Consider the following 27,132-nt stretch of genomic DNA (forward strand, 5'->3'; position numbering starts at 1 on the left):
TGCGTAATTATATAGAAGTCCTTTTGGACTTAAAAAATAATTGAGCTATAACTTGATAAGGATACTTTTTTAAAAAGGAAACATGATATGAAATTATTATGTTGACTAACACTGAGGACAATAACTGAAACATATTTAAGGAAGTATCATGTAGAAAGATGAGTGACGGTTGGATATCTCTGTGCAGGCCTCACTGCTGTGGTAAAGCTTGAAGGCAGATAATGATCACCAAGTGCCAAATTGTTGAATTGATAGCTCATAGCCCATAGTATATGGCTTTGGCATTTCCAATGTTGGGATAGCCCCTGCAGCTTATGCTCTCTTGCATAAGTACTTAACTGCATAAGTAGCAAGTCCAGCCTTGCAGAAGGAGAGGAAATCCAAATGCAATCAGTCGTTTGGAGTAGAAGAGTTCATGAGAGTCACTAGATAGCAGTGGAGGCTGAATTTTTTTTTTTTTTGACAGATTTTTTTTTTAAATTTAATTTCTTTTCAGTGTAACAGAATTCATTGTTGATGCACCACACCCAGTGCTCCATGCAATCCGTGCCCTCCATAATACCCACCACCAGGCTCCCCCAACCTCCCACCCCCAGCCCCTTCAAAACCCTCAGATTGTTTTTCAGAGTCCATAGTCTCTCATGGTTCACCTCCCCTTCCAATTTCCCTCAACTCCCTTCTCTTCTCCATCTCCCCATGTCCTCCATGTTATTTGTTATGCTCCACAAATAAGTGAAATCATATGATAATTGACTCTCTCTGCTTGACTTATTTCACTCAGCATAATCTCTTCCAGTCCCATCCATGTTGCTACAAAAGTTGGGTATTCATCCTTTCTGATGGAGGCATAATACTCCATAGTGTATATGGACCACATCTTCCTTATCCATTCGTCTGTTGAAGATCATCTTGGTTCTTTCCACAGTTTGGTGACCGTGGCCATTGCTGCTATAAACATTGGGTACATTCTTTTCACTACATCTGTATCTTTGGGGTAAATACCCAGTAGTGCAATTGCAGGGTCACAGGGAAGCTCTATTTTTAATTTCTTAAGGAATTTCCACACTGTTTGGAGGCTGAATTTAACTATAAATGCTGCTTGCTGGGAATTCACATTCCTACTAAAAATGAAAACAAAAACTATAAAGTAAGCAAAAGGTGGTTATTTTGTGCAGTATTTTTGTCTTGTGCTTTCCCCTTTTCTATTTTTTTTTTCATCCCTGGCTCATCCCTATAAACTAAGGCCTGTGGCCTGAGCCATCTGTCTCCCTCTGCTTGCTTGGTCCTCATCTTGGCCCTTATCTTGGGCTTAGAAATTGTGTCCCCACTATATTTCCCCATTGAAATCCAGACATTATCAATATGAGACCTTACAGTCAATTCATTACTTTCATTATCTCATGGTTTAAAAGCAATGGGGAAGAAATGATGTCGAGATGATTTTAAAAGGACTTTGTCTGTAAGGAACAGTATAGTTCAGAACACTAATTATAGTTAAGGTATTGTGGAGCTTGGTAATGTGATAATATCTAACATATGCCCAACTGTGAGGTGCAGAAAGGTTCACTTTCCCCTGCCCACTGGGGGAACGTGTTAATCTCAGAGCTGGATCTCCAGCTTGAGCAGCTTTATTCCTGTGACGCCGATTCACCTTAACTGAGCTTAAAAGCCAAGAGAGGACCCAAGGATTGCACAACAGCCGACTTGACGCAACAAGTAAACTGGCCCTTAGAGAGTCAGTCTTCAGTTTTGAACTGGAAAGGTTTTCTCTAATTCTGAGCTGGTTTGTCTCTGATTCATTCAGTGGGCAAGATTGTGCCTGCGTCTTCCTGCTGCTGTAATACTCAGAGAGAGCTACCCAGAAATACGTATTATTTGTCAGTTGATCGGGATTTATATAACTCAGGGCTGCTGGGGATTTCAGCAGCACTTGAGCTATTTTGTGCCAAAATGCTGGCTGGGGAAAAAAAAAAAAAATGGAGTCAACCTCATTTTCTACACTTTATGCTAGTGAATTGCCTCCTGATGATTTATCATCTTTGTTTTTCTTTTGCGATTATGATAGGGCTGACTCCAGATAAATGGTTGGCAGTTTTATAGAGCTGAGGCAAAAAATCTAGTGAGGCTATTTCAAGGTCATTTTCTTGGGCTGTCTTCTGGGGATCTGTCTTCAGTTTGAAACTGTTTGCTAGCAAAGCTAATACTCTTCCATGTCAGGTTAGTAAAAAAGAATGTATTTTCTATTGCTTAACATCAAAATTAAACATCATAATAGAACACATCATTTAGAAATTTATTCAGACTCTTTTCCTTTATGAAATATACACATCTTATTTATGGTATTTTCTTCAAAGAATTGTGTTTTCTAGCGTGGCTTGTGGGAATTTGAAACAGTGGAAATTTCTCCCCTTAGATATTGTTATGCTTAGCTAAATGAAATATTTAATAACTGATCTCGCCTCCCTATAAATCTTGTAGAGAAATTGGATTAAAATTAGTGAAAATAGGAGAGAAAAAAATGACCAACTACAGGCATCCAGGGTGCCCACAAACCCTGGGTTCCCCCTGAGAATTTTCATCTGTCTTAGCAGTTTTAATCACTCTGAGATTTATAGTAAGTGTTAGTCACTAATCTAGTGAACCTTCAAATGTTGAAATATGTGTGATATATATATATAGATATATATATATATATATATGATGTGTATATATATATAAATATAAATATATATATGTGAATATATTTGTATGTGTATGGTTAGAAAGCCCATGATTGTTCTTATTCATTTACTATACTTAAGTAACATTCAAAAAAGGATGTAGGTTTTGTTATTTTTCACTTAATCAACAGTAGGAAAAAGGTTACATTAACTAGTTACTGTGGTTCCCAGAGGAAGCAATGTGTTCAGATAACTTACAGGCATATATGAGCATCAGAAATAAGCCTGTTTCTCTCTGTCAGTATAATGGGCCAGCCTGACTAACTCTCTAGTGTCACACTTGTGAGTCACCAACACAGTATACATTTGAGACCCTAATTATACACTTCCCACTTCAAGGGAGGTTATACCTGCCAAATGGAAACAAAAGGAAGTAATAGAGTATTTTCTTTAGGATTTTATTGGTATTTTTGCTAGACTGTCCTCAAGTGGAATACAAAGGATATGTAATTTCGTTTCAGATAAAAAAGAACTTTGGGATAAAATATTGTCTGTGTTTCCCCAAACTTTTGTCAGTGTTCTTGCCATTTTCTTGTTTGGGAATTTTGTATTCCTCTGGATGGGTATTTCATCTTAACAGATGGGAGCTTCTTTTCAGCCTGCAGAAGAGTGATTAATCCTAGCATGCCATCACGACTTCTTAAGATGCCAGAGCTACAGGCGATCATCCTGACCTAATGCATTATCGCTCACTGCCAGAATAGCTTCGGCCTTGACATGCTGTCTTCCTCACCTTACTTTCCTCTTCCTTGGCACGTCTCTTGGGAAAATAGAACTGAAATGAAGGGCTTTATACAAACACGAGTTTTTAAGTTGTCTCTCTGATTCAAACCAAAGTCCTCTGTGTGAATTCTTAGCATGGTCTAGATTTTTTACCTCTTTACTAACTTTCATTTTCCAATGCCTCAAATTTATAATTTTTGAATCACCTAAGTCTGTCCTAACCACCCGAATCAACATTCAAGTAGGTCATAGTGCCATCACGGGCATGGCCCCAGTTGGTTTTGAAAGCTGGTTACGCGACAATAAACAACTTGTGGTGTTTTCATTTCTCATGTTCTCATATAACAGGAAAGAAAACTTTTTTTGCCAAGGGGTTAGGAGAATTACCTTTTGGCTGGACCCCGAGTGGAAGGTGAAATGTCCTTCGCTTGCCAGTGAGTTCCTCCCGCGCAGTCACAGCTGCCCCCTCCTCCAGCTTCTTGTCATCTGTTCCTCTGGAGTTCCCCCTTCTCTTCCTCCCCCTCCACAAAACAAGACCTTAATTATATTTTTCCTGCGGTCAACATTAGCATGTTCTTGGCTGCATAATGTTTTGCTTATGGCATCAAAAGAACTTTTATCTCTTGTTCATGAAAAATAGTGTTCAAGTTACGTCTGTCTTGATGGCATCTTACGCTGTGTGACTCTGACTGGTACTGGGAATGCCATTCTTCTCTGCTTCTGATGCTGTGGGGTTAACCCCTTATAACTCAGCCCTCTTACTGGACCAGTATAAGTAGTCAGTCTGTACAAACCAGACAGGTACTATCTGGTTTTCAAGTAGTTTTTAAATATATGCAGGTCATGGGGCACCTGGGTGGCTCAGTGGGTTAAAGCCTCTGCCTTTGGCTCAGGTCATGATCCCAGGGTCCTGGGATCGAGCCCCGCATCGGGCTCTCTGCTCAGCAGGGAGCCTGCTTCCTCCTCTCTCTGCCTGCCTCTCTGCCTGCTTGTGATCTCTCTCTGTCAAATAAATAAACAAAATCTTAAAAAAAAAAAAATGTATGCAGGTCACATGGTTTAAATAGTCAAACATCCTGCAAAACATGTTCTAGCAACGGCAGATAGACTCCCCAGAGGAATGTCTTCTGCTCTTCATAGGCTCCTTTTAATTGTACGTTCGCCCAACCACAGAACATTCTTACATGGTTGTTTCCTGACTTTTCTGGGGGAGGCATCATATCTGCACTTGATACTAAAGAAGATGAGGATTTTGCTCTCTTCACTGCTCTACCCACCTGCAGTCGTCCTCTTGATTCTTCTAGCTAGACCACTGCGTAGGGCTTCTCTTGCTGTGACTTTGCACACGCCCTTCACAGTTCAGCTGTTGCTGGATTACTCTTCTTCTCCTGAACATCATTTGATCTTTGGGGTTAATGTTTCATAATTTAAATTTCCTAATTTACCCCTTTTTGTTGCTGTTGTTGTCTGTGCCTTAACACGACTCAGTACCAACCTTTCCCTTCATTATGTAATTCTTTTAATACAAAAACTTGAGGATTTCTTATCTTATATCAGATGATGCTATCATAGTGACAAGCCCTCTAGGCCAGCGGTACAGCTGACAATGTGAGATGTTTACAGTATCTTTTCTCCACTGTCCCAGAGAGTCCTGTTGTCCATCTCCTATTTTTTTTCTCTTTTTCCTGGGATCTCATGATTTGATAAGACCATGAGATCATGAGTTATTCTCTCATTTTGGTGGAGCATCAGCTTCAGGAGCTTTTTAGAAAAGAGTGTGTGAGAAACATTTTTGAGGCCTCACATGTCTCAAAATACGTTTATTCAGCTTTTACGCTTAGTTGACAGTTTGAACCTCAGACTTAGAGTATGGAAACCATTTTCCATCAGAATTTTGAAGAAATTTCTTCTGGTTCTTAGTATTCCTGTTGAGCAATTTAATGTCATTCTGGGGTGCCTGGGTGGCACGGTCAGTTAAGTGGCTGCCTTGGGCTCAGGTCATGGTCCCAGGGTCCTGGGATCGAATCCTGCATCAGACTCCTTGCTCAGCGGGGAGTCTGCTTCCCCCCTCTCCCTCTGACTGCCACTCCCCGCTGCTGGTGAGCTCTCTCTTTCTCTGTGTCAAAAAATAAATAAATAAAAATCTTTAATGTCATTCTGTTTTTTGATAGTTTATATGTGATTTGGGTTTTTGCCCCTGAAACTGGCCGATAGCTGCTTTGTTCCCAGCATTGGGATTACACGAGAACGTCAGCCTCTTATCGTCTTACTGTGGGCCCACTTTGAATCCTTGTTTGCAGATGGCTCTTTACTGAGAAACTCATGTCCTTCAACTCTGTAAAATGTTTCTTGAAATTTTTAAATCATTTTTTTCCTTTAAAAAAAAATTATCAGGGCATCTGGCTGGCTCAGTCTGTGGAATATGTGACTCTTGATCTCAGGTTATGAGTTTGAGCCCTGCTTTGGGTATAGAGATTATTTTTTTAAAAAATAAAATCTTAAAAAAATTCTCATTAAAATTAGTATTTGGACATTTGACTGGTGTGCCCTTTTTCTTATTTTTTTTGCTCCTATGTTTTGTGTCTCTTTTTCTTGAATTTTTTTTTCTAGTTTCTGAGAGAGAGTCTCAGCTTTCTTTTTCAACTCTTCTATTGAGTTTTTGACTTTTTCTATCATAGTTTTCATTTCCAAGAACTTTTTGTTCATGAAATGTTTCTTCTTTTTTTAACATTTTATTCTTCCTTTCTTCCTCCTCCTCCTTTCTTACAGTTGCAGTGTCCGCTTATCTCTCTAAAGGTATTTATGATGGGATTCTTGTGAAGTTTCTCATTCATCCTCCCCCACCCCCCACCCCTTTCCACATCCAAACTTATTCTCGGAAAGAAGAGAGGAAGGTGAACTCCTTTTGAATTGAACCCTACATTTACCTTTAATTAAGTCATATTCTTCTTCTGCCTCTTCTGACCTCTGGTTTGTCATCTTCACTTCTTTTCAACAGTGTATGATCCTTGCTTTGTTTAGGATCTGGTTCCAGTGGCCCCCAGCTGGTTCAGTTGATAAAATATGGGACTCTTGATCTTGGGGTCATGAGCTCAGGCCCCACACTGGGCATAGAGATTACTTAAAAAAAAAAAATGAAAATAAAAAAAAAATAAGATCTGACTCCAAACTGACCTTCCACAAGAAGTCTTTCTTGAGTCTGCTAAAGGTAGGAAACTCCATATATGCATATCCCTACATCCTCTGAAGTCCTTTCAGGGGTTCTACAAATTCAAAACTATTTTCATTATAACTAAGATTTGTTTTGCCTCTTTTACATGTTCACTCATGGTTTATGGTCGTTTCCTAGAGGCTACATGATGTGTGATAGCACAACAGATTGCAAACAGTGGATATGGGAATCCATCTGTCTGCTATTAAGCCAGGCATTAAAGAGATTAAACAAAGCCTGTCTTCACACTAATTTTTTTTTAATTTGATAAATATTTTTAAATTTTGTTTTAATTTCTATAAAGTAAGTATCCATAGTTATAACCTTCTTACACAAGAAAGCTCTGGAATCCTCAGTACTTTTCAAGGGTGGCAAGGGGTCATGAGACCAAAAAGATTGGGAACATCTGCTCTGAAGCCATAAGTATACATATATAGTTCATGATATATATTAAATATTTAAGTGCCCTGGAATAACTTATCTTGTAAAATGAAATAAGTGTCGATACACATGTGGAGAAAAGGAAATCTTCATGAAATATTGGTGGGAATGTAGAGTGGCATAGCCACTATGAAAAACAGGATGAAATTTCCTCAGAAATGTAAAGGGGCACCTGGGTGACTGAATTGATTAAGTGGCTGACTCTTGATTTCAGCTCAGGTCCTCATCTCAGGGTCCTGGGATCCAGCCCCAGTTGGACTGCATACTCAGCAGGGAGTCAGCTAGAGGATTTTCCCTTTCTCTCTTTTCCCATGCGCCCCACCCCTGCCACACACGCTCTCTCTCAAATAAATAAATAAATCTTTTTTAAATTTTTAAAATAAACTTCCATATGATTCAGTGATTCTACTACTGGGTACTTATCTTAAGAAAATGAAAACAGGGGCACCTGGGTGGCTCAGTAGGTTAAAGCCTCTGCTGTCGGCTCAGGTCATGATCCCAGGGTCGTGGGATCGAGCCCCGCATCAGGCTCTCTGCTCAGCGGGGAGCCTGCTTCCTCCTCTCTCTCTGCCTACTTGTGATCTCTGTCTGTCAAATAAATAAATAAAATCTTAAAAAAAAAAAAACAAAAAAGAAAATGAAAACAGTAATTTGAAAAGATAGAGGCACCCCCATGTTCATTGCAGCATTATTTACAATAGCCAAGGTATGGAAGCAACCTAAGTATCCATCGATGGATGAATGGATAAAGAAAATGTGGTATATACATATATACCATAGAATATTATTGAGCCGTAAAGAGAAGGAAATCTTATTGTTTGGGACAAACGGGTAGACCTTGAGGGCGTTATGATAAATGAAATAAGTCAGACAGAAAAACACAAACACCATATGATCTTAGTTATGTGTGGAATCTTCTAAGACAAAACAAAAACCCCAAACTCATACACACAGAGAACAGACTAGGTAGGGGTTGCCAGAGACAGGGAGTGGAGGGGCTGGCAAAATGGATGAAGGTAGTCAGAAGGAACAAACTTCCAGTAATGAAAAAAGTAAGTTCCAGGGATGTGATGTACCACTTGGTGACTATAGTTAATGATACTGTATGGTACCATAGAAAATTGCTGGTAGGCTAGATCTTAAAAGTTCTCATCACAAGAAAAAAGAATTCTAACTGTATATGGTGGTGGATGTTAACTAGACTTACCGTGGTAATCATTTTGCAAAATATACAAACATTGAATCATGCTGCGCATCTGAAACTAATGTGTCAGTTATATAATTGATATATTGATAACTGAAACTAGTGTATGTCAGTAATAAGAATAATAATAGTAAATAATAAAGAAATGTCCCTCTTCATTTCCTCGCTCCTAATCTTTATTTTGTTAATTGTATATTCTCCTTTATTCTTAGGCAATTCTCCCTGAGTCATTTTCTTTATCCTAAATAAAACAAAATTTTAAGTTTTGATTGTTATACTTTATTTTTTCTCAAGTGGTTAGGGTTAATAGATTACATTGGCCTATCCTACAAATGACAGAAATGATCAGTTATCAATTTTATTATGTATTAGTTCGACTTTTAACATATTTTATATATAAATATATTTTAACATATTTTTGTGACCCCTTTAAATAGAAAATAAATCGTGTGATTGAGTAAATGTTTCAACAAGGGGTTTCGGAACATGTAAATCTAATAAAGTTAGTTGTCTTGCAACTTTTAAATAACCACACTCTCAAATAAAGAATAATGAACAAAGGAAATGTACGGTTGCATCGGGGAATAGGTTCTATAAATAAAAGGAATATTTTGTAACTTATTTATTTTAGATGAAAAAGAGAAATTCGAACCCACAGTCTTCAGGGATACACTTGTCCAGGGGCTTAATGAAGCTGGTGACGACCTTGAAGCTGTAGCCAAGTTTCTGGATTCCACAGGCTCGAGATTAGATTATCGTCGCTATGCAGACACACTCTTCGATATCCTGGTGGCTGGCAGTATGCTTGGTAAGCCGTGCGTTATCGATTCTTCCTCTAGTACTTTCCCTTCCATTGGAGTATTTCCTTGTAAGATAGAATCTTTATAAATTCACGTTATAAATTCACTTGATAAAAAAACACAAATGGGAGCCTCTACAATTTTTACCTACTTTGCAGTTTGGAATGGTAGTAGCAGGGCTGTAGAAACAGTTAGTGGTTAAGAAAGGCTTAGAAATATCAGTTTTTATGGATGTCATAGCATGGCCACTTTGCTTTACAGCCAAAGGCCAGCTGCTCATGAGTCCCTAATTCTTACATGCTTCTGGAGCAGATATAGGAGGAGTAAGTAATTTCTGTAGTAGAGTATAACTCTGTGCGTGTCTGCTGGTTCCTTCCGGTGTATTTAATTCACCCCCAAAGGCCACAGCACCTTTCTTTTGAAGCCCAGCCTTTTTTCATGTGGTGAAATGTAACTATTAACAAATTTAAAAGTAATTCTCTGTTTTTTATTAAATGCTTTTTCATCCGTAAATAAGAAAATGTCAGAAATAGAGTTCAAATCTGGTTTTTAAAAAATGAGTAGTTGTGAGCATACAGGTAAAAGGAGTAAGGGTAGAAGTTCTAAAATTATTAAAGGTACGTTAAAAAAGCAAAATAAAAATTATGGAGCAGAGGCATCAAGGAAGAAAGCTTTAGAATACTCTTTCAGTGACATGGTATGTTGATCTAAATGGTGATTAGATGCCATAATGACCCATTGTTCCTCTCTTCGTTATTCTTAGAGCTTAGTTTTTATAATTAGTTCCTGTGGTAACCATAAATCAAGAGAAGTGGTCAGATCCCTTAGGCCAGTGATTTTCAGCTGCCTCGGGGGCATTTGCAAGTGTGTAGAAATGTTTGGGTTGCTACAAGACTTGGTAGTGGAGGGAGGTGTGCCACCTATTTTGCTCTGCAAGGGCTATTCAATATAATGAAAAATGGCCCTGTCCAGTGTGGTATCAGTGCCTTTCTTTGAGAAATACTGCTTAATGGGGGCCTCGGTGGCTCAGTCGTTAAGTGTCTGCCTTCAGCTCAGCTCATGATCCCAGCGTCCTGGGATCGCTGCCCCATATCGGGCTCCTGCTCAGTGGGGAGCCTGCTTCTCCATCTCCAGCTTCCTGGTGTTTGTGTTCCCTCTCTTGCTATCTCTCTCTGTCATAAATAAATAAAATCTTAAAAAAAAAAAAAAAAAAAGGAAAGACAAAGAAACACTGTTTAAGCCATCCTATTTAAGGACAAGTTACGTACTTTCATGCATTTTTAGGTAGAGCCACACTTTAAAAATTCTTCCCTCTGAGAAATCTCTCCGTTGGGGTACGTGGCTCCACTTACTAGCTGGCCCCCTTTTGATCTGTACTGCTGCTTTTCACCACATACCTGGTTGGTTTCATTACTGTTATTGTTCTTAAAGATCTTATATTATCACGGCTGATAATTCAAATCCAAGTATAAGAGCTATGTGTATTGTGTTCAAATCTCACTTCCCAGAGATAACTTTTAATATTTTGATTAATTCCCTTCTAGAAATCTCTTTACCTACATATGCTAATTTGTAAGAATAGGGTGATATTATACAAGTATGATACTCTGCATGGCTCTCATATTTACTCAACAACATGTTGTTGGCTCTCATGCCTATGGGTGTTACCTTGGATGTTTCCAAAAAGAACCAGAATCATACTGATTTTGAAGCATATTTAATTTGTTCCTAGTTTTCTTTATTATGAATAGTTAGTATCTGTATACACATAGCTTTGTACTTTTATCTGATTATATCTTTATATATTTAGTAAGGGATTAATGAATTGAAGGATAGAGCTAGAGCTATCTTTATCTATCTTTGTCTACCTATCAGAGAAAGAAGACCAGCCCTCAAAAGGAATATTCTAATTAATGTTTTATCAAAAATCATGTGTTCCTACAAGTTTACCTATACCTTTAGCAATAATATTAGGTACTGTCAAACTTGTCAGTTTTTTTTAAATTTTGCCCATTAGGTAAGTGATGTTTTCATTCACAAACTTTAAATCAATAGTGAAGTTGAACATTTTCTGATGCGATGATTGGCTTTTCCTATTTCATTAATTATGATATGTTTTTATTGAGGTACTGGTAAGTTCTACACAAGAATAGTCTTCAGCAAGTTTCAGTTCTTGCCAAAGTCACTCCTGACTTCAGTAGTCAATTCCTGTAGACCTTTTTCAGTTCTTAATGTCCTCTTGGCAGCTCCTGCTGACCCTCTGTCATTCTTGAAATGGTTTACTTTCTTCCCTCGCGTGAGACCATTTCAACTTCGATTTCTCTGGATGCCTTTCACATGACTCTTGGGTTTCCATACTTACTGCCCCCACATATGGATTAAATTATCTGTGCACTTTGCATTGATAATCTCAAATCTTCATTAACCATCTATATTATGATGATCAGCAAATTTATATCTGCAGTCCAGATTTTGCCCTTTCCCTCCACATCTGTATATCCAAAAAGGTAGGGCAGCACGTATGGTAAGACTTAGGAGCACAGCTGGCCGAACCCCCAGATATCTCTGCGGCCAGACCTATGATGTAATGAAGAAAGCCAGCCAGGCATGTTCTTTTTACATAAACACTTTGTTTACTTGGTGAGTATGGGAATTGTCTTCATAGCCACAAAAAAAAAATTTACCTTCTTCCATTGTTCTTAAAACAGTAGTCATCCTGGTTTTTTAGTTGTGTTTTTTGAAGAGTAGTTAAAAGAAATATTTTCTTTTGCTTATATTTTGAGGAAAACAGCAGGCTTACCAAAATTTTAGAAAGGGCAATTAATACTTGAGTCCGGTATCAGGGGAAAAGAAATTAACAAGCTGTAGCAATATTATTAATGTGTAACAAATGTTTTGTAAAAGAACGCAGTTTTTAAAACTTACCTCTTAAGAGATAACACTAGAGTTTCAAAATCAGACGTTTCAGTTATATAACTTCTGTAAGATAGGAGTCATTAGCCCAGAGTTTTTAGAAGATTATCATCTTAATAAAATTTTGTTCCAGGTGGTTGTATTCATTACAGAGGGCTAATTAAAATCTTATGCCTAAATTAATTGCATGAAAATAGATTCCTGAAAGAGCTGACTTTTCTAAAAAGTAATTTGCTTATAAAATGATATGCTGAAGTCTGAAAAAGGTTGACTAGGTATAGCACTTTCATCCAAAGATCTGAAATCACAAGTTAAATCAAGATAGTTACATAAATGCTTAAAAGAAGTGGCTGGCACACATATATGTTCGTCAAATACTTGTTGAGTGTTTGAAAGGCATTCGTTGGCTTATTCAAACTCCCTACCCTAATTACAATGAAGGAGAATCAGAAAACAAAAACACCTAGTGTTGATTCTTTTCTTCTAATCAACCAGGGTTTGTAATGGCCATCATTGAAACTTATAGGAGAAGCCTTTGAATGTGCAAGTTTGAATCACAGGAAAAAGAGACATCCTTTTGTTCTAGTCCATTTATTCCATGATGTTGTATAGGCCATGGGGATAAAAGATGAGAGAGAATAAAATACACTCTTTGCTAACCAACACAGCTGCCAGGTCATCAAGTACAAATAGGAAGGAGTTGGAATGTAGACTGTTCAACCCTACGTGGATAGTAGCGTTAGTGGAGGAGGGAACAGGTTTCAAACCTATTCAAGCAGAAACTAACAAGATCTGCTCTAAGAGCCAAGTCTGGCCAACCTAGTGCTGGTGAGCTGGAGTCCCGCAAAATATTATTAAGCCTGAAAAACTGAACCATGTCCCAGTGTGAGACATATCAGGAACTACATGGAGAATAATTGAGTCCAGACTTAAAGTGATAGGATCTTATAGTGATAGGGTCCTGGTAGAACATTACTTTCACACACTATGGTGGTACTATAAAATGGATCAACTGATTTGCTTTCTATTAGAAATAGACACAAATATGTAACAACATATGCATCTCCACATGTACCCTATCTTATGAATTTTTATGTGATTCTAGATTTTTACATCTAGTTTTACTGTTCTCCTAGATGTGCAGGAATTGATCTGTTCTGCAAATCCTCTTTTCATTTCAGTATTGTCTTAATCATTACCTTTCTCTTTTCAGCCCCTGGAGGAACACGCATAGATGATGGTGACAAGACCAAGATGACCAACCACTGTGTGTTTTCAGCAAATGAAGATCATGAAACCATCCGAAATTATGCTCAGGTAGAGCCCCTCATTTAGAGATTGTTGTGTAAGAAGGGAAACATTTGAGCAGAATTTGGGTAACTTTGGGTTCAGAAATTCTACAGGCTACTTTTTTAATAGGAATGTTAGATAGCTCTTAAACCTATGAAAAGATACTCAACTGCATTCATAATAAGGCAGTGGACATTAAAACTTTGCCAAAGTAGGCTTTTTTTACTTCTTACCTATACAGAACACAGAGGATCAGATGCTCGCATAAATTCTCTTGGGAGTATAAATTGGTACAATGTTTAGGGAGAGCAGTTTGGTACTGTCTTTTAAAACTAAAACTACACACTTCCTTTGACCCCCAGCCTTTCCACGTCTTGGACCTTATCCTGCAGATACGCTGAAGGTCAGGAAGTGGTGGAACTGTAGAATGGAACAGCCTGGTAAACATGACCTTGTAAGGCTGAACATACATGCATCGTGACTAGTCAGTTTAAGATTGGTGTCTTCGTATTCTGTCACTGGCTCTTACAGTCAGTTGTTATACTCAGCTAGACTATGATTGCAAGTCCCAGGACTCGAGTGACTGTGTAAACTGGAAATCAAGTTTGCTGGATTTTCATACCATTTATTCTTTTTCCTTACTGCATTCTAGTTGCCGGCCTGAGTCATTACTCTTTCCTCATGGGGCGACAGTGTCATTTTTATTCTTGGACTCCATCTTGATCATATTAAGGGATAAGCATACTAAAAGTTTTAGATGAGAGCTTATTATGTAGCTATAAGTGAAAGGAATTAGATTCAGAAATCATTTCCAGTTACAATAAAAAATAATCAACGTTTATAAAATCTCTTATTTAAATAAGAACATTGTATTATTCTATTCAGGCTACCATAACAAAATACTGTAGACTGGATGACTTTAATGGTAGAATTTTATTATTCCCAGTTGGGAAGGCTGGGGAGGCAGATCACGGTGTCAGCCAGTTTGGTTCCCGGGACAGTCTCTTCTGGCTCCTAGAAGGCAATCAGTCATATCAGATTAGGGTCTCCCTAACGGCCTCATTTAACCACCTCTTAAAGTCCCTACTTGCAAATACAGTCATATTGGAGGTTAGGGCTTCAACATAGGAACTTAGTAGGAACGCAAACGTTCAGACCATAGCAAACATCATTCCAGTTAAAAAAAAAAAAAAACAAAAAAAAAACAGCCCAGAATTCTACCGGCACAGTGGCAAACCTTGCTTGAATGATCTGACTAGATTTTGAGGGCTAGTAATCTTTTATTACCTTTAAGTTATACCAATTTTTGCTTGTCTGCCAAAAAACTTGCTCGTGTAGGCCTAAGAGTAGGATATCCCTGAAGTCTGCTCTCATCTCCATCATAGCCGTGGTCTTCGTGATGATATCTACAACTCCCTTCATTTCCATTTTTAATCTCTGCGTCTCACAGTTTTAACATTATTATATTTCCATCAAAGTTATTTTTGGTTTCTTAACCTGTTTTACTCCTGACTGAATTTCTTTTATTCTACATGGATGTATTCATCCCCCCAACCTTTCCCCAGGTCATAATAACCCCTTTGAAATCCTTCCAATTTTTTTATCACAGAATGCACACGTTTAAGTACAATTTTCTATTATTATTAGAGGTCCATGTTGTGGTTGTGGTGAGTTTCTACACCTATTGTCTTTTAGAATTGTTTATATGATATTGATCAGTTCTCTTTTATGTTTAGGTCTTCAATAAACTCATCAGGAGATATAAGTATTTGGAAAAAGCATTTGAGGATGAAATGAAAAAGGTAAAAATTCAAATGTGATGTCTTACCTGTTTAATGAAATGGAGGGTGACAAAAATTTTGCATATACAGTGATAGCGCTGAAGTACCATGAACATAGTAAGCTTTTAATAAATATGTCGAATGAATGAGTGCAACGGGTCATTAGCTAATAGCTATAGGAAAATATACACGATTAGCCTAGACTTTGTTCATTCATGTTTAATGTAAGATAGCCTGCTTTGCTCCATAGGAATGGTTTTATAGCATCTGATCCCAGACTTTGAGGGCTTCAAGTAAAAACTAGAGATACCAAAATATGCAAGAAAAATGATTATATCAAGCAAAGAGTCAAGGTGTGGTGATTTAATCAGTTAAAGCAAGTGGAAGAATGTATGGGTAGCAGCTAATACCCAGCAACATTTTTTAATTTCCAAAAACACAGTTTAGCAAAGGGGATAAAAGCATTTCTTGGGAGATAATATATGAGTGTCAATGTCAATGGTGTTTCTCATCTGTAAAACAGCTGCCGTAAGATGACATACCTCATAGTTTTGTGCAAACAAACCAGATGACCTATAAGGTGGTGAATACTTAAGTGACCTCTAGCAAGTCAGGAAAAGAAATAGTCGCACCTCATTTAAAAAAGCCCTCCTTTCAGTAATTGCAACATGCGCCCTCTTCCAGTTTCTAACTCTTGGGTGTTTACATATAGTACCTACTCCATTAACTTATTACAGATTTGTGTGTTGCTTTTTATTGTTTCCAATTTTAGGTATCTGCCTAAATTATACACCAAGGGAAAAAGGAACCGTAACATCTACTTTGCTACTTTCTTGCCTCCCGCTATTCAGGGTAAATCCATACCGTTTAAAAAAAAAAAAAAAGTGGATCCATACATAAGGGAAGATCTTGACAGTAAAATCATTCCTTAAACAATGAAGGGTGGCCACTTGAATTGATTAGGGAGAATGTCCCTGACAAGTTGGAGAAGGTGCAAAGCAGCCATTTGGTTGTTTAACCTCAGGCATATTACTTAAATTCTGTGTGCCTCAGTTTACTTTTCTGTGAAATGAGGATCAAGGCTTTTGTAGGTATTAACACAGAGAAAGGAATCATAAAAATAGCTGGTACCCTTGACAAGTTTTAGCTATTACAAATGTATAATTCAGGTAAAACAATACGTGTCTATATATATATACGTATATATATAGTTATATAGTTATATAGTTATATAGTTATTTATAATATGGAGACCTATATAAGTGCATTTAAAAATCTGGAAGGACACCCATTAAATAGCTAATAATCTTAATTCTAAGGAAGCAGGGTTAGAGAGGAGATCACATTTTTATTATTCTGTAGCGGTCGATTTTATTCTTCCTATTGTATAAAAACTTTTTTAAATGGTAAAAAAAAATGTGATCCATTACATTACTAGGTGCCTACAAAATAACAAGCACTTGATTAAATAAAGGAGAGGAAATAATAGGGGGAAATTATGTAAAGCATTTAAATAAGCACTTTACCACTTTTGTCTAATAATACCATTCATATTTTTACTTCGCTTAGCTCATTTGTACCTTGAAAATTTCCTTAGCTATTATATTCATGTGATGAATATGCTTTGAAGAACTATTTATTTTTCACAATATATCCATTTTTCAAGGAATGTTCTGGAATACACACAGCATCTGATTTTAACATTGATTAATATAATTGACCAGGGGCACCTGGGTGGCTCAGTGGGTTAAAGCCTCTGCCTTCAGCTCAGGTCATGATCCCAGGGTCCTGGGATCAAGCCCCGCATCAGGCTCTCTGCTCAGCAGGGAGGCTGCTTCCTCCTCTCTCTCTCTGCCTGCTTCTCTGCCTACTTGTGATCTCCATCTGTCAAATAAGTTAAATAAAATCTTTAAAAATATATATGTAATTGACCAATGTGAATATTAATTTAAAAAATCTATCTTTTGCACTATTTTGTTATAATGGAGTATTTTTAATGAATGTGAGTATATTGATGTGCTTCAAAAGTAGTGTTTAAAAGTTTATTTTAGAAGCCGTTTCTCATTATTCATTTGAATCTTAATCATCTTTACAATCAGAGGAAAAGGTGAAAGTAATGAGAAGCGTCTATGATTTTCTCAGTCCTTTTACTCTGCCTTGTTCCTGGTATTCCCTGGAGCTTCACCCATTGATGCTCTCATTCCCTTGGTGTTTTCTTACAACTTTGTCTTTAATTCATTGAGACTTTAATAGGCATAACCTGGGAGTGAAATGGACTAGTTCAATTCCAGTTCTGCTGCTTACTCATAATACAAATATTTAGAATCAGATAATTTCTCTTAATGTAATAATTCTTTAACTGTCTGGGAAAGTAAATTAATATTGCCCTATGGGCTGCACAGAGTAAATGGCATTTGGTTGGTGCAAAGTAGTGAAAAAGTCAGCAAGGCCCCACCCAATAGTGATAGTGAGCCCTGGGGATCTTGGTAACATGCCCCAGGACTATGAAACAGAGAAGATAGTCATGGAATCGAGTCAACCCATTAGGTGGGGGAACCTTAGGAAAGAGGAGGGCATTGCTGAATATTCTTAGAATTAAAAATGGAAAGTGGGGTATAATCCCCTTTGCTTTGGTTTTCCTGTAACCTTTCTAGGGTTGCTACTTTTTTGATTTCCCCTCCAAAATTGCTCTTTCCAACTTACATCAGAGGCCTTTTCTCCATTAAGAACTTGGGTCAGATCCTCCATTACCTCATCACCAGGGCGGTAAAGCGGCATGATCCAAGAAATAGCAAGTTTGAGTCTTGTTATTTTTATAAGAGCATCAAGAACTTAGAAAACCTTTCTCACCCAACACTCTTGTCTTAATATTATATGCTCTGAATTCAGACAAGTGAATGCTGATGTCAAAACTTACAGACTTTTTCCTGTTTTTTGTTCATTGTGCTAGAACAAGCCCAAAGAAAATGAATAGATGTAGTGGGGGGGACAGAGGCACCCCCAAAAATGAAAAATGTGAAGGACAATAATGTATTTCAGTAAATATTATGCTCATTATGTAAAACTTACCCTTAGTCCTGTACAAAGTCAAATGTAAATTTTTTATGTAACCTATTCACACTGTTCTCCAAATATCTCTTTTTGTTCCCATGGATGTTATCTATAGCTATGTGTAGGTAAACTTGGAAGAAAGGAACCATGCCTGAGAAAGTCACTTTCCTTAGCATCGTTTCTAATTGAACCTATGTATGTGTTTCTAATGAATAATAACGCTGGTTGTTCACATCTAGCCATGCATGGATGTTCTGATCGTTCTTTTCCTACTTTAGTCCTTTGCTTTATAGACATGGTTTCTTTTGTTTGACCCACAGCTTCTCCTCTTCCTTAAAGCCTTTTCCGAAACAGAGCAGACAAAGCTGGCAATGCTGTCGGGGATCCTGCTGGGCAATGGCACCCTTCCCGCCACCATCCTTACCAGTCTGTTCACCGACAGCCTAGTCAAAGAAGGTAAGCACTCTCATGTTTTCTTACCTGGCAAATGTGAAAAGTAAAGCCACACATGCTTAGGAAAATACCAGCATCTCTTCTTCCTGTGATCTGCTACCCACCCATCCTCCATGTAAGAGATTTTCTGTTTATCTTCAAACAGTAAGAATTGTACATGTTTATTGTGGGGAATTGGAAGAAAGAATACGCATACTTTTGTACAAAGACAAAGAAAAATCAATAATAAACTGAAATTTGAGGTGTACGACTTAATGCCTAGGTTAGATACCCTGAAGTTGTTGTAGTCTAAGCCATGTCTCTCCATTTAGTTGTCACTAGCATATTTTGCTGAGAAATGCTTCATTGTGCTTTGTGGGACATTTAACCTTTTTGCCCTCGGACACAAAATGCCAACATGTAGCACCCACCTCTATTTAGTATAACGAAAAAGGCCCCTTCTTGTTTCCAAATGCCCTGCTCCCCTGCCCTGAATGTTTATTTCCCTGTTAGAACCATTCTTCTAAACCATTACTTCTCAAAATCTTGTGCTCAAATGTTCATTTTGATCACATTTTAAGATATTCATTATTTCAGTTTTAGAAAAAAGTCCAGATGGTTGCATCAAAGTCTTGCTTTAATTTTAAGGCATTAAGAATTTTGATAGGCATGTATACAATCATTTGGTTAGAGAATACAACAAAAGTGGGCTCTTGGAGGAGGATAATGATATTCGAGTTATAATGTAACACAAAACAAAGAGTTATTTTTTTCTTAAAAATAAAGGAGCTTTTGTGAAAACATCTGTTTCTTCTTAGAACTTAGTTTTTCTCCTACAAATGTTGAAGTCCCAGGCTCATTTATGCCTGCAGTGAAATGGATTAGTTTTCTTTTGGCTGAAAAAAGATTAGTAAATTGAGAGTCAAGCGATATTATTTAGAGATTTTCTATAGTTTTTGGTGAAACATAGCTTAGATTTATGATAATTCTGATTCTGTGATTGTTACTAATATGTTGCTAATATTATGACATTTTGAAGTGTTTTCCTGAAGAGAATTGGTGATATTGCACATCTTATTGATGTTGTGAGCCATTTTCACGCTTAGATAAATCACGTAAAATGTAAACAGTATATGTTAATTAGATTATCCTAGCCTTTATAACAGAAAATACTTGTCTTTCTGATTGTATTAAAATCCTACATGAGATCTACAAGTTCCTTTGTAATATATCAAAAATTATTAGATAGATAGATGGACAATGATGAAGCAAGCATAAAAATATTAAAATTTAGATAGTGGGTATATGAGTGAATAAATTCAATTTATTCAATTTTTTGTATATTTCTGTATATTTAAAATTTCTTATATTGAAATTTGAGGAAAGGGAGAGAAGGAAAATACATTTGCTATGGAAATGATGTAGTGCTTGTATCATACAGTTTTTTCTTACACTGTACACCATCTTTAGAAATTAGAGGCTTAAACTTTTGCTTCCTAAATAGGAACATATTAATTCAAATTACCCTTTTTTCCCAACTCTGCACCCAACAAATAGCTAAGGAGAATAAGATTATCCCACCAAGGAAAATCTTGAGTACAGAGAAATTCTCCAGATTTTCTAACAAGAAACACTGTTAATGCAAAGTGATAGGTTTAGCCAAGATTTAGATTCTCAGTTTAAAATATTGTAATGCTTTGATTCTAGTGAAATACAGATTATACCACATTTTAATTTTTATTTTGATTTAAGACATAAATATATACTAAATTTTACACTGACTTGGTGAATTCATGTCAACAAATATAAAATCCTCCAAGTTGTATCACCTGTGTTATTGTCCTAGCCATGGTTTCTGGTTTTGTTTGTTTGTTTGTTTGTTTGTTTTGTTTTTTGGCTAGTTCCTCTGCTTATTCAAAAAAAGAAAATTTGACAAAGTTGATGTTTGTATAAATGATATATCAACTGGACACTTTTACTTGCAACTAACTCAAAGACAAGACTTAAAATTGCTATATAAGAACATTTGTTGGCATATAAGAACATTTATTTCTTATGTAACAAAAAAATGTAAAAGTTGGGTAGACTACAGGGTGAAACAACAATGGCATCCGGGTCTTGAATGTTTTATCCCATAATTTCTCACTACCATTCATAGCATCAACTTCACTCCAAGGATGATTTCCCTAGTAATTATAAGATATCTGCTGGTATAGTTATGGCACATGCTTTCTTGTTCAAATTGAGTGGAAGAGTAATTCTCAACATAGGATAATTTATCTTGCCTTCAGCTGATTGGCTGCCATAAGCCACATGACCAGTTTTGGCCTGGTAGCAGTTGCCAGGGAGATGCTCTGGGCAGATGGGCTTCTGCTGAGGTCTCTAAACGAATCATTGCAGAAGGAGGTTGTACCAGAACTTAGGCTAGAAGTCACCTGGCCTAACCAAAATTGAAATTCTCTTAAGAAAGAGGAAAGGGGAGTAGAGCTTCTTAGATCAAAAATAGTGAAGCATTCACTTGAGAAAAATCAGTTTAATATTTCAACTACATTTGAACTGTTCATTAAGTAAATGTAACATTACCTTGGAAAGTTGAAGTGTTCACAGGAGAACTGTCTACTAATGATAATTACTTATATTTGGAAATAAATGCTAATGTCGGTATGGATATGTAGTTCAGTGGTTTTCTGATTAACATAGCTCTTTTCATCATCTCTTTAAAAATATTGAGAAAAAAGTTCAATTTGAAACAGCATCAATATTTTTATAGCTTAACTCATGAGCATTTTCAAATGCTTTTTACAAAAGTAAAATTGTAAGTTAAATGATGTACTTTCTTGTATAGCTTTATTTATATCTGTCACTATTAATGGTTTTTAACTGGTATCATTTATCAGCAAATTAGTTCATGTGTTTCCATTTCATTTTTACGTCTCAAGATTTGTTTGTTGTACCTCAGGATCATTGTTAAACACATGAAATATTGGTGAGCCACATGGTGAAGTAGAGGCAAAGTCACTAGAAAATACTGGGCTTTTAATCTGTTTTAAACCAAGGTAAAACTAAATAAATAAATTTACAGTTAATTATACCAGGCTAGCATTAGGAAGACCCACTTTGAAAAATATTTTAACTCTTTTTCCTTCTTATGAAAATGCTCTCTTTTGAGTAATGAAGATAGAAATGTGCCTAAAGAAGAGACTAGAACTGTATCTAGAGAGCGCTCTGTTTTACCTCTACCAAGTCTTTGAGCACTTTACTCATTTCAGGAAACCCAGTGGGTGCTGATGAAAGGAATGAAACTCTCACTTTTTTCTTTTTCTTTTTTTTAAACAGGCATTGCAGCCTCATTTGCTGTCAAGCTTTTTAAAGCGTGGATGGCAGAAAAAGATGCCAACTCTGTTACCTCTTCTTTGAGAAAAGCCAACTTAGACAAGAGGCTGCTTGTAAGTGTCATCTGGACAAGGGATTGTGCGCTTGATGCTTCAGTTGTGACCGTGACGATGCGTGACTGCAGTGCTTGGGTCTGTTTTCGTTTGGAACATGGTTCCGTTGATTTCTGTATATTTGGCAGATCGAAACGAATTCCATCTTAATCTTTGTAAGTAAATGGAGTGATGAAATTAAATAGTCATAGGGACTACTGAGACTTTCAAATTGGGTAGTTTGTCAGGATTGAGTCAACATTTATCAGAATTAACACTTTATTTTATAACTAGTAACTACATAGATTTAAAGTTGCAATAATAACCCATCAGTCCCACCTAATTAAACATTTATGTTAGTTTAGAGATGGATGATGCTGATCTCACGTAGTTGTTACTTTGTTAACAAAATAAGTTTAAACGGGATTCCCTGTTTATGCCAAGATACCTTGGAAATACTTAGGTTTTTAGGAAAAGAAATAAGTTTATTGTGGTTGATTTGAAGCTCCCATGATCACGATTGTTTGATTATATTTTTATTTCTCTACGTTTTTCCAAAAAAAGCAAGAGTAATATTTTGTTCTTGAATTTCTACCTGCTCTCTACAATTTCTTTCAACAGCTATGCAGATGACAGAGATTTCTCCAAGTGACATTGCTTTCACAATCTAGAACAAAGTCTAAAATTGAAAGACACCCTTGCTATCTTCTGTTCGCCTGGTCTGTCCTCTGTATTTTACTCCTGTGGTATTGCAGTGTGCAAGGGTATCTGTCAGTCTAATTCTAAACACGGGCTCTTCCCCTCAGAAAACCCAAGAATAATTTTAACTGTAAATTCTTTTACTTTCAGTCACTTAAAATTCCTTTGTCTCTTGAAGTTTACCTTAAAATAGCACTTTGGGGGGTCTTTAAAGTCTTTAGAATATGATAAAGAAGAAGAAAGGTATACAATCCAGTTATTTTCTGCCACTGATAATAATTTTTAGTCAGCCTGTATTTGAGTGTCTGTGCTGTGCCAGGCATGGTCCTAGAAGCTGAGGAGACAGGAGAGGACAGGACAGAAAAGTTCCCTGCCTTCAAGAACCCACTTTCTCATGGACTTAGGGTAGATGCTTCCATATAGAAGGAGAAGTCGTAAGTGACTAGGTGGGCTGAGCAGGGTGGAAGCTCATATGAAGGGGGGGGTGTGTTTGGTGAGTCAGATGAAAGAAAAGCTTTTGGGAAGTTCTCAGCAGAATTGTGCATATGGAAACAAGAGCAGAAGCAGGGAGACCCTAATCTGATGGATGTTTATATCTGGATAGGGTTTTTCTAACAAACACAAACCGTGTTCCAAGTGGTAAATGTCATGATAGGATTTAGACTGACTTGACTTCAGTTTAATCTGAATAATAATCTTCAATGTATTATGTGTCATTTATAAGGATTTTGGATATATTTCATAAATAAGCCACCAGTAATATGTTTGATGGTATATTTCTCTGAACTTAACTTTAGATCAAACTTTGCAGTACCATTCTTCCTAAATTGAATATTGAATGCTGGTGTGAAATAACGGAATAATTATTGGCCACGAGTATACTCAGTTACGTCCTTAAATATATCTGGCTGCATAATTTTGTTCAAGCTACTTAGCCTTATTGAGACTTAATTGATCTTCTGTAAAAATTTTTACTTTACATAATTATGAGGAGAATGCCCACCACATTTTGATTCATGGAAGAAACTCAGATTAGTTCCCTGCATCCTGAATTTGGAAGACCTTTTGAATGGGAGAACAAATGGCAGAATTTCAGTCTGATATGAAATGTTTGCTAAACATGAACCTGTGTTTAATAGCTGCTCCCACCAACTCTTCTGACATTTTGAAACTTACAACTCAATAAGGGAAGTTTTGGGGTGATACAGAGAATTGAACTTTGAGTCATGTCATAGAAGGCTTTGGCTCTGTCCCTGTATGTGGTGGCAAACCTATTACAGATTTTTCTACTGAGATTTTTACTGGAGCCTTATAGCCACTGACCATGCGTGTGTGCAAATCTAACCTCCATAAAAGTTTGGATCTATTTTTTTAGACTGCAGCAGTCTGAAAAATGTGAGAGCTTTGAAAACTGTCTTAATATCTTAGTTGGGTGTTGAAGTCACACAGGATTAGAACATGACTAAGTGTTACTGAGACTCTGCCAAGCTGTGTAAGGTAAAATGGAAATGAGGTAAAAATATGCAAGCAGCCATGGTGAGTTGCTCTCTTTAAAAATTTCCAGCAGAATTATGTAATAAACCAAAGAGTTTGGTAGGGTGGGTTTAGATTAGATCTTACTTTGACTTAATTTAGAGCTACCGTGATAAACAGATAAGACAGGAATTCTCTTTAGCTCCAAGCTAGTATTAGAATAATAGCATTTTCTCAGAATGTGAATAGAGGTTCTTGAGATAATAGTTAATGTTGTTTTTCCGATGTTATCTCAAGTCATCTCCCCATTATTAAAACTGACTTTTGTCTATTAACTGGTAAGTTACCATGTTATTTGCACTTAATTTAGCAGATTTGCTTATGTATTCATACATGCTACACTCTGATTAAAGTGAAAGAAAAGTAAATATGGTTCAAAATGGGTGAAGCTAGTTTATGTAAGTTGCTTAGCTTTTTTTTTTTTTTTTTGCTTCCTCTGTAAAACTGCCTAATTTTAGAAGGTGCTTAGCGAATGCTCAAGAAATATACCCAAGATTTATTCTTCTCGGCAATCATTCTCTGTTCTGGCATTCCAAATATGAGATATTCTTAGTGCTGTTTTAATATGAAAATGTTGTCCTTTAGGCTTGCTGGAATTTGAATGGTTTTTTGTTTAGCAGTCTTTTTCCTTTTGTCTTTCAGGAGCTCTTTCCGGTTAATAGGCAGAGCGTGGATCATTTTGCTAAATACTTCACCGACGCAGGCCTGAAGGAGCTTTCTGACTTCCTCCGCGTCCAGCAGTCCCTGGGCACCAGAAAGGAGCTGCAGAAGGAGCTGCAGGAGCGTCTTTCTCAGGAATGTCCAATCAAGGAGGTGGGCAACCGTCAGCTTCCCTCACCGCGAAACCCATGCCATGAGAGGAATGGCATTGTGTCGCACAAGCTTGACCTTCCTTAAGGAGACCTCCCATTGTCTACTTCTGTGAACTTCCTCTACTTGTGTATACCATTTAAACTAGCTCAGTGCCAAAGTTTTGGTTCAGAATCCTCTAGCTTGTTCCAGAAATTAGTGATCATTTCTACACAGTTGATTTATTGTATCAGGCTACTGTGGTGAGCAAACTAGCTCATCTGCCAGATAGAGTTGCCATCCACTATCAGTATACGCCATGATATGGTGGTTTTTCCATTTGATCGCAGGTAATATAATATGGTTAAGTATACGGGTAGTGTTTCAAAGCAACACTGGGTATTTCATGGATCACCAGGTATGAATATATAGAGTTTTTTCTTTCTTTTTTAATTTTAAGAGAAAAAATTTTGATGGTTTTTGAATTCATGTCATGGAAAAAGACGAGTTGGGCCAGTGGCTTGTTGGATCATACTCAGAGTAGCTGGGTTTCCCTATAAATGTAAATATTACATTTTTTATAACAGTAGTTCATAGAGCTGTGACTGTATCTTTGTAATTTTTTTAAAAAGTCCTGTCTGCAGAAAACTTCCTATTTGAACTTTAACATGATAATCCAAAATTAAATCAAGTCCTTTCCTTTTGCTGTTTGCTTCCAAGTCCCCAACCCTTAGCACTCTGCATGCTCTAAGCCCAACACAGCCCCTTACGTGGTTTGACTGGAGAATCCCAGACCAATGCTATCCAGCAGATGGAGGTGTTGGGACAAAAAATATTTCTAAATCTCATGGCAGTAAGGTCAGCAATATATTGAGTAACGTTTCTTCAAGCAAGAACTTGAACATGATTGTCCATGGAGGGAAAAAAAAAAAGGCACAATCAAAAAATGTTGTGATGCGTCTGGATGCAAACATGTTGCCTGTCTTTGCAGCTTTCTTTAGCCAACTCAGGCACTGGAGCTTCTCAGTTCCTTCTCTTCTCAAAGGCCACTCACCCCATTCCTGACACTTCTGCATCCCAGGCCAGGGGGAAGAAAACAGTGTCTTTTCACTTAAGTCAGGGAGGGGGGAAGAGCCGCGCTAGTCACAGAGTAGTAGTACAACTTGACATAGATTATGGTGTTTAATCACTTTTGGGGACCTAACCTGTCTTTGTGATTGTATTTCAAAAGGGAAAAAAATTTTTTTCTAATCCAGTTTGATATAAAATACATTAAGCTGGGCAGACCTTTTATCCCATGTCATCAGATTTGAGGATAAATTTGCATATTTAAACATGGTTGTAAGGAGGGAAATAAACCTGTTCAGAGTTGCTGCATTGATACGAATCCTATAAAAAAATTGCCTTTGCACTTGACAATTTATTCACAGGGGGCATGAGGGTCCTCAAAAGTAATCATTCTGTATTAAGGAATCAATATATTAAGGAATATATTGTGTTGGATATACTTGCACAAACCAAAGCCATTATTCATCAAGGGGTTTAAAGCTGAGAGTTGGAGGTAAAGATTCACAGCTCCGTTGCCTCGTTTAAACCCCAGAGAATCAAACCAGCTCAAGTAATCAGCTCTGCTGGACCCAGAGGGGCTCCTGCACGTAAAATAATTACCTCCTAAGAAACAAAGATTCCTTCTTATTTCCTATTCCCCAGCAGCTCCCGGCCAGACAGGAACTTATTAATTTTTGGACTAAAAATAACTGTGCATTGCGAACAAATCATTGTTCTTCCTCCCTCTTGTAATCTGAGACTAGGTACTAGGAAAGGAGGGACCAAGCTGAATGTTTGTCCCCCCAAAAGCCTTTTACTATCCAGGCACAGTGAGAGGGAAGCTCCCCTCTGCCTCTTACTCTCTGACCCCTTTCTCCATGAAATGCAGGTGGTGCTCTATGTTAAAGAAGAAATGAAGAGGAATGACCTTCCCGAGACAGCAGTGATTGGACTTCTGTGGACCTGTATAATGAATGCCGTTGAGTGGAACAAGAAGGAAGAACTGGTTGCAGAGCAGGCCCTTAAGCACCTGAAGGTATAGGGTCAACAGGGGCCAGTCTTGGTTGCAGGCC

General features: G+C 37.2%; 1 protein-coding gene across 1 annotated transcript in view; it reads left to right on the plus strand.

The window, feature by feature from the left end:
- LOC111147353 (basic leucine zipper and W2 domains 2) overlaps window positions 1-27,132 on the plus strand; it is a 61,113-nt gene that overhangs the window by 23,143 nt on the left and 10,838 nt on the right. The window contains exons 3-9 of the mRNA XM_022503355.1: window positions 8,931-9,107; window positions 13,226-13,329; window positions 15,039-15,104; window positions 18,455-18,590; window positions 21,903-22,012; window positions 24,866-25,036; window positions 26,949-27,095. Of these exons, the coding sequence (XP_022359063.1) occupies window positions 8,931-9,107; window positions 13,226-13,329; window positions 15,039-15,104; window positions 18,455-18,590; window positions 21,903-22,012; window positions 24,866-25,036; window positions 26,949-27,095 (911 nt within the window). The remainder of the gene's footprint in view (window positions 1-8,930; window positions 9,108-13,225; window positions 13,330-15,038; window positions 15,105-18,454; window positions 18,591-21,902; window positions 22,013-24,865; window positions 25,037-26,948; window positions 27,096-27,132) is intronic.

This window comes from Enhydra lutris, unplaced genomic scaffold, assembly GCF_002288905.1.
Source record: "Enhydra lutris kenyoni isolate GAN:26980312 unplaced genomic scaffold, ASM228890v2 scaffoldscaffold16, whole genome shotgun sequence".
NCBI classification, from domain to species: Eukaryota; Metazoa; Chordata; class Mammalia; order Carnivora; family Mustelidae; genus Enhydra; species Enhydra lutris.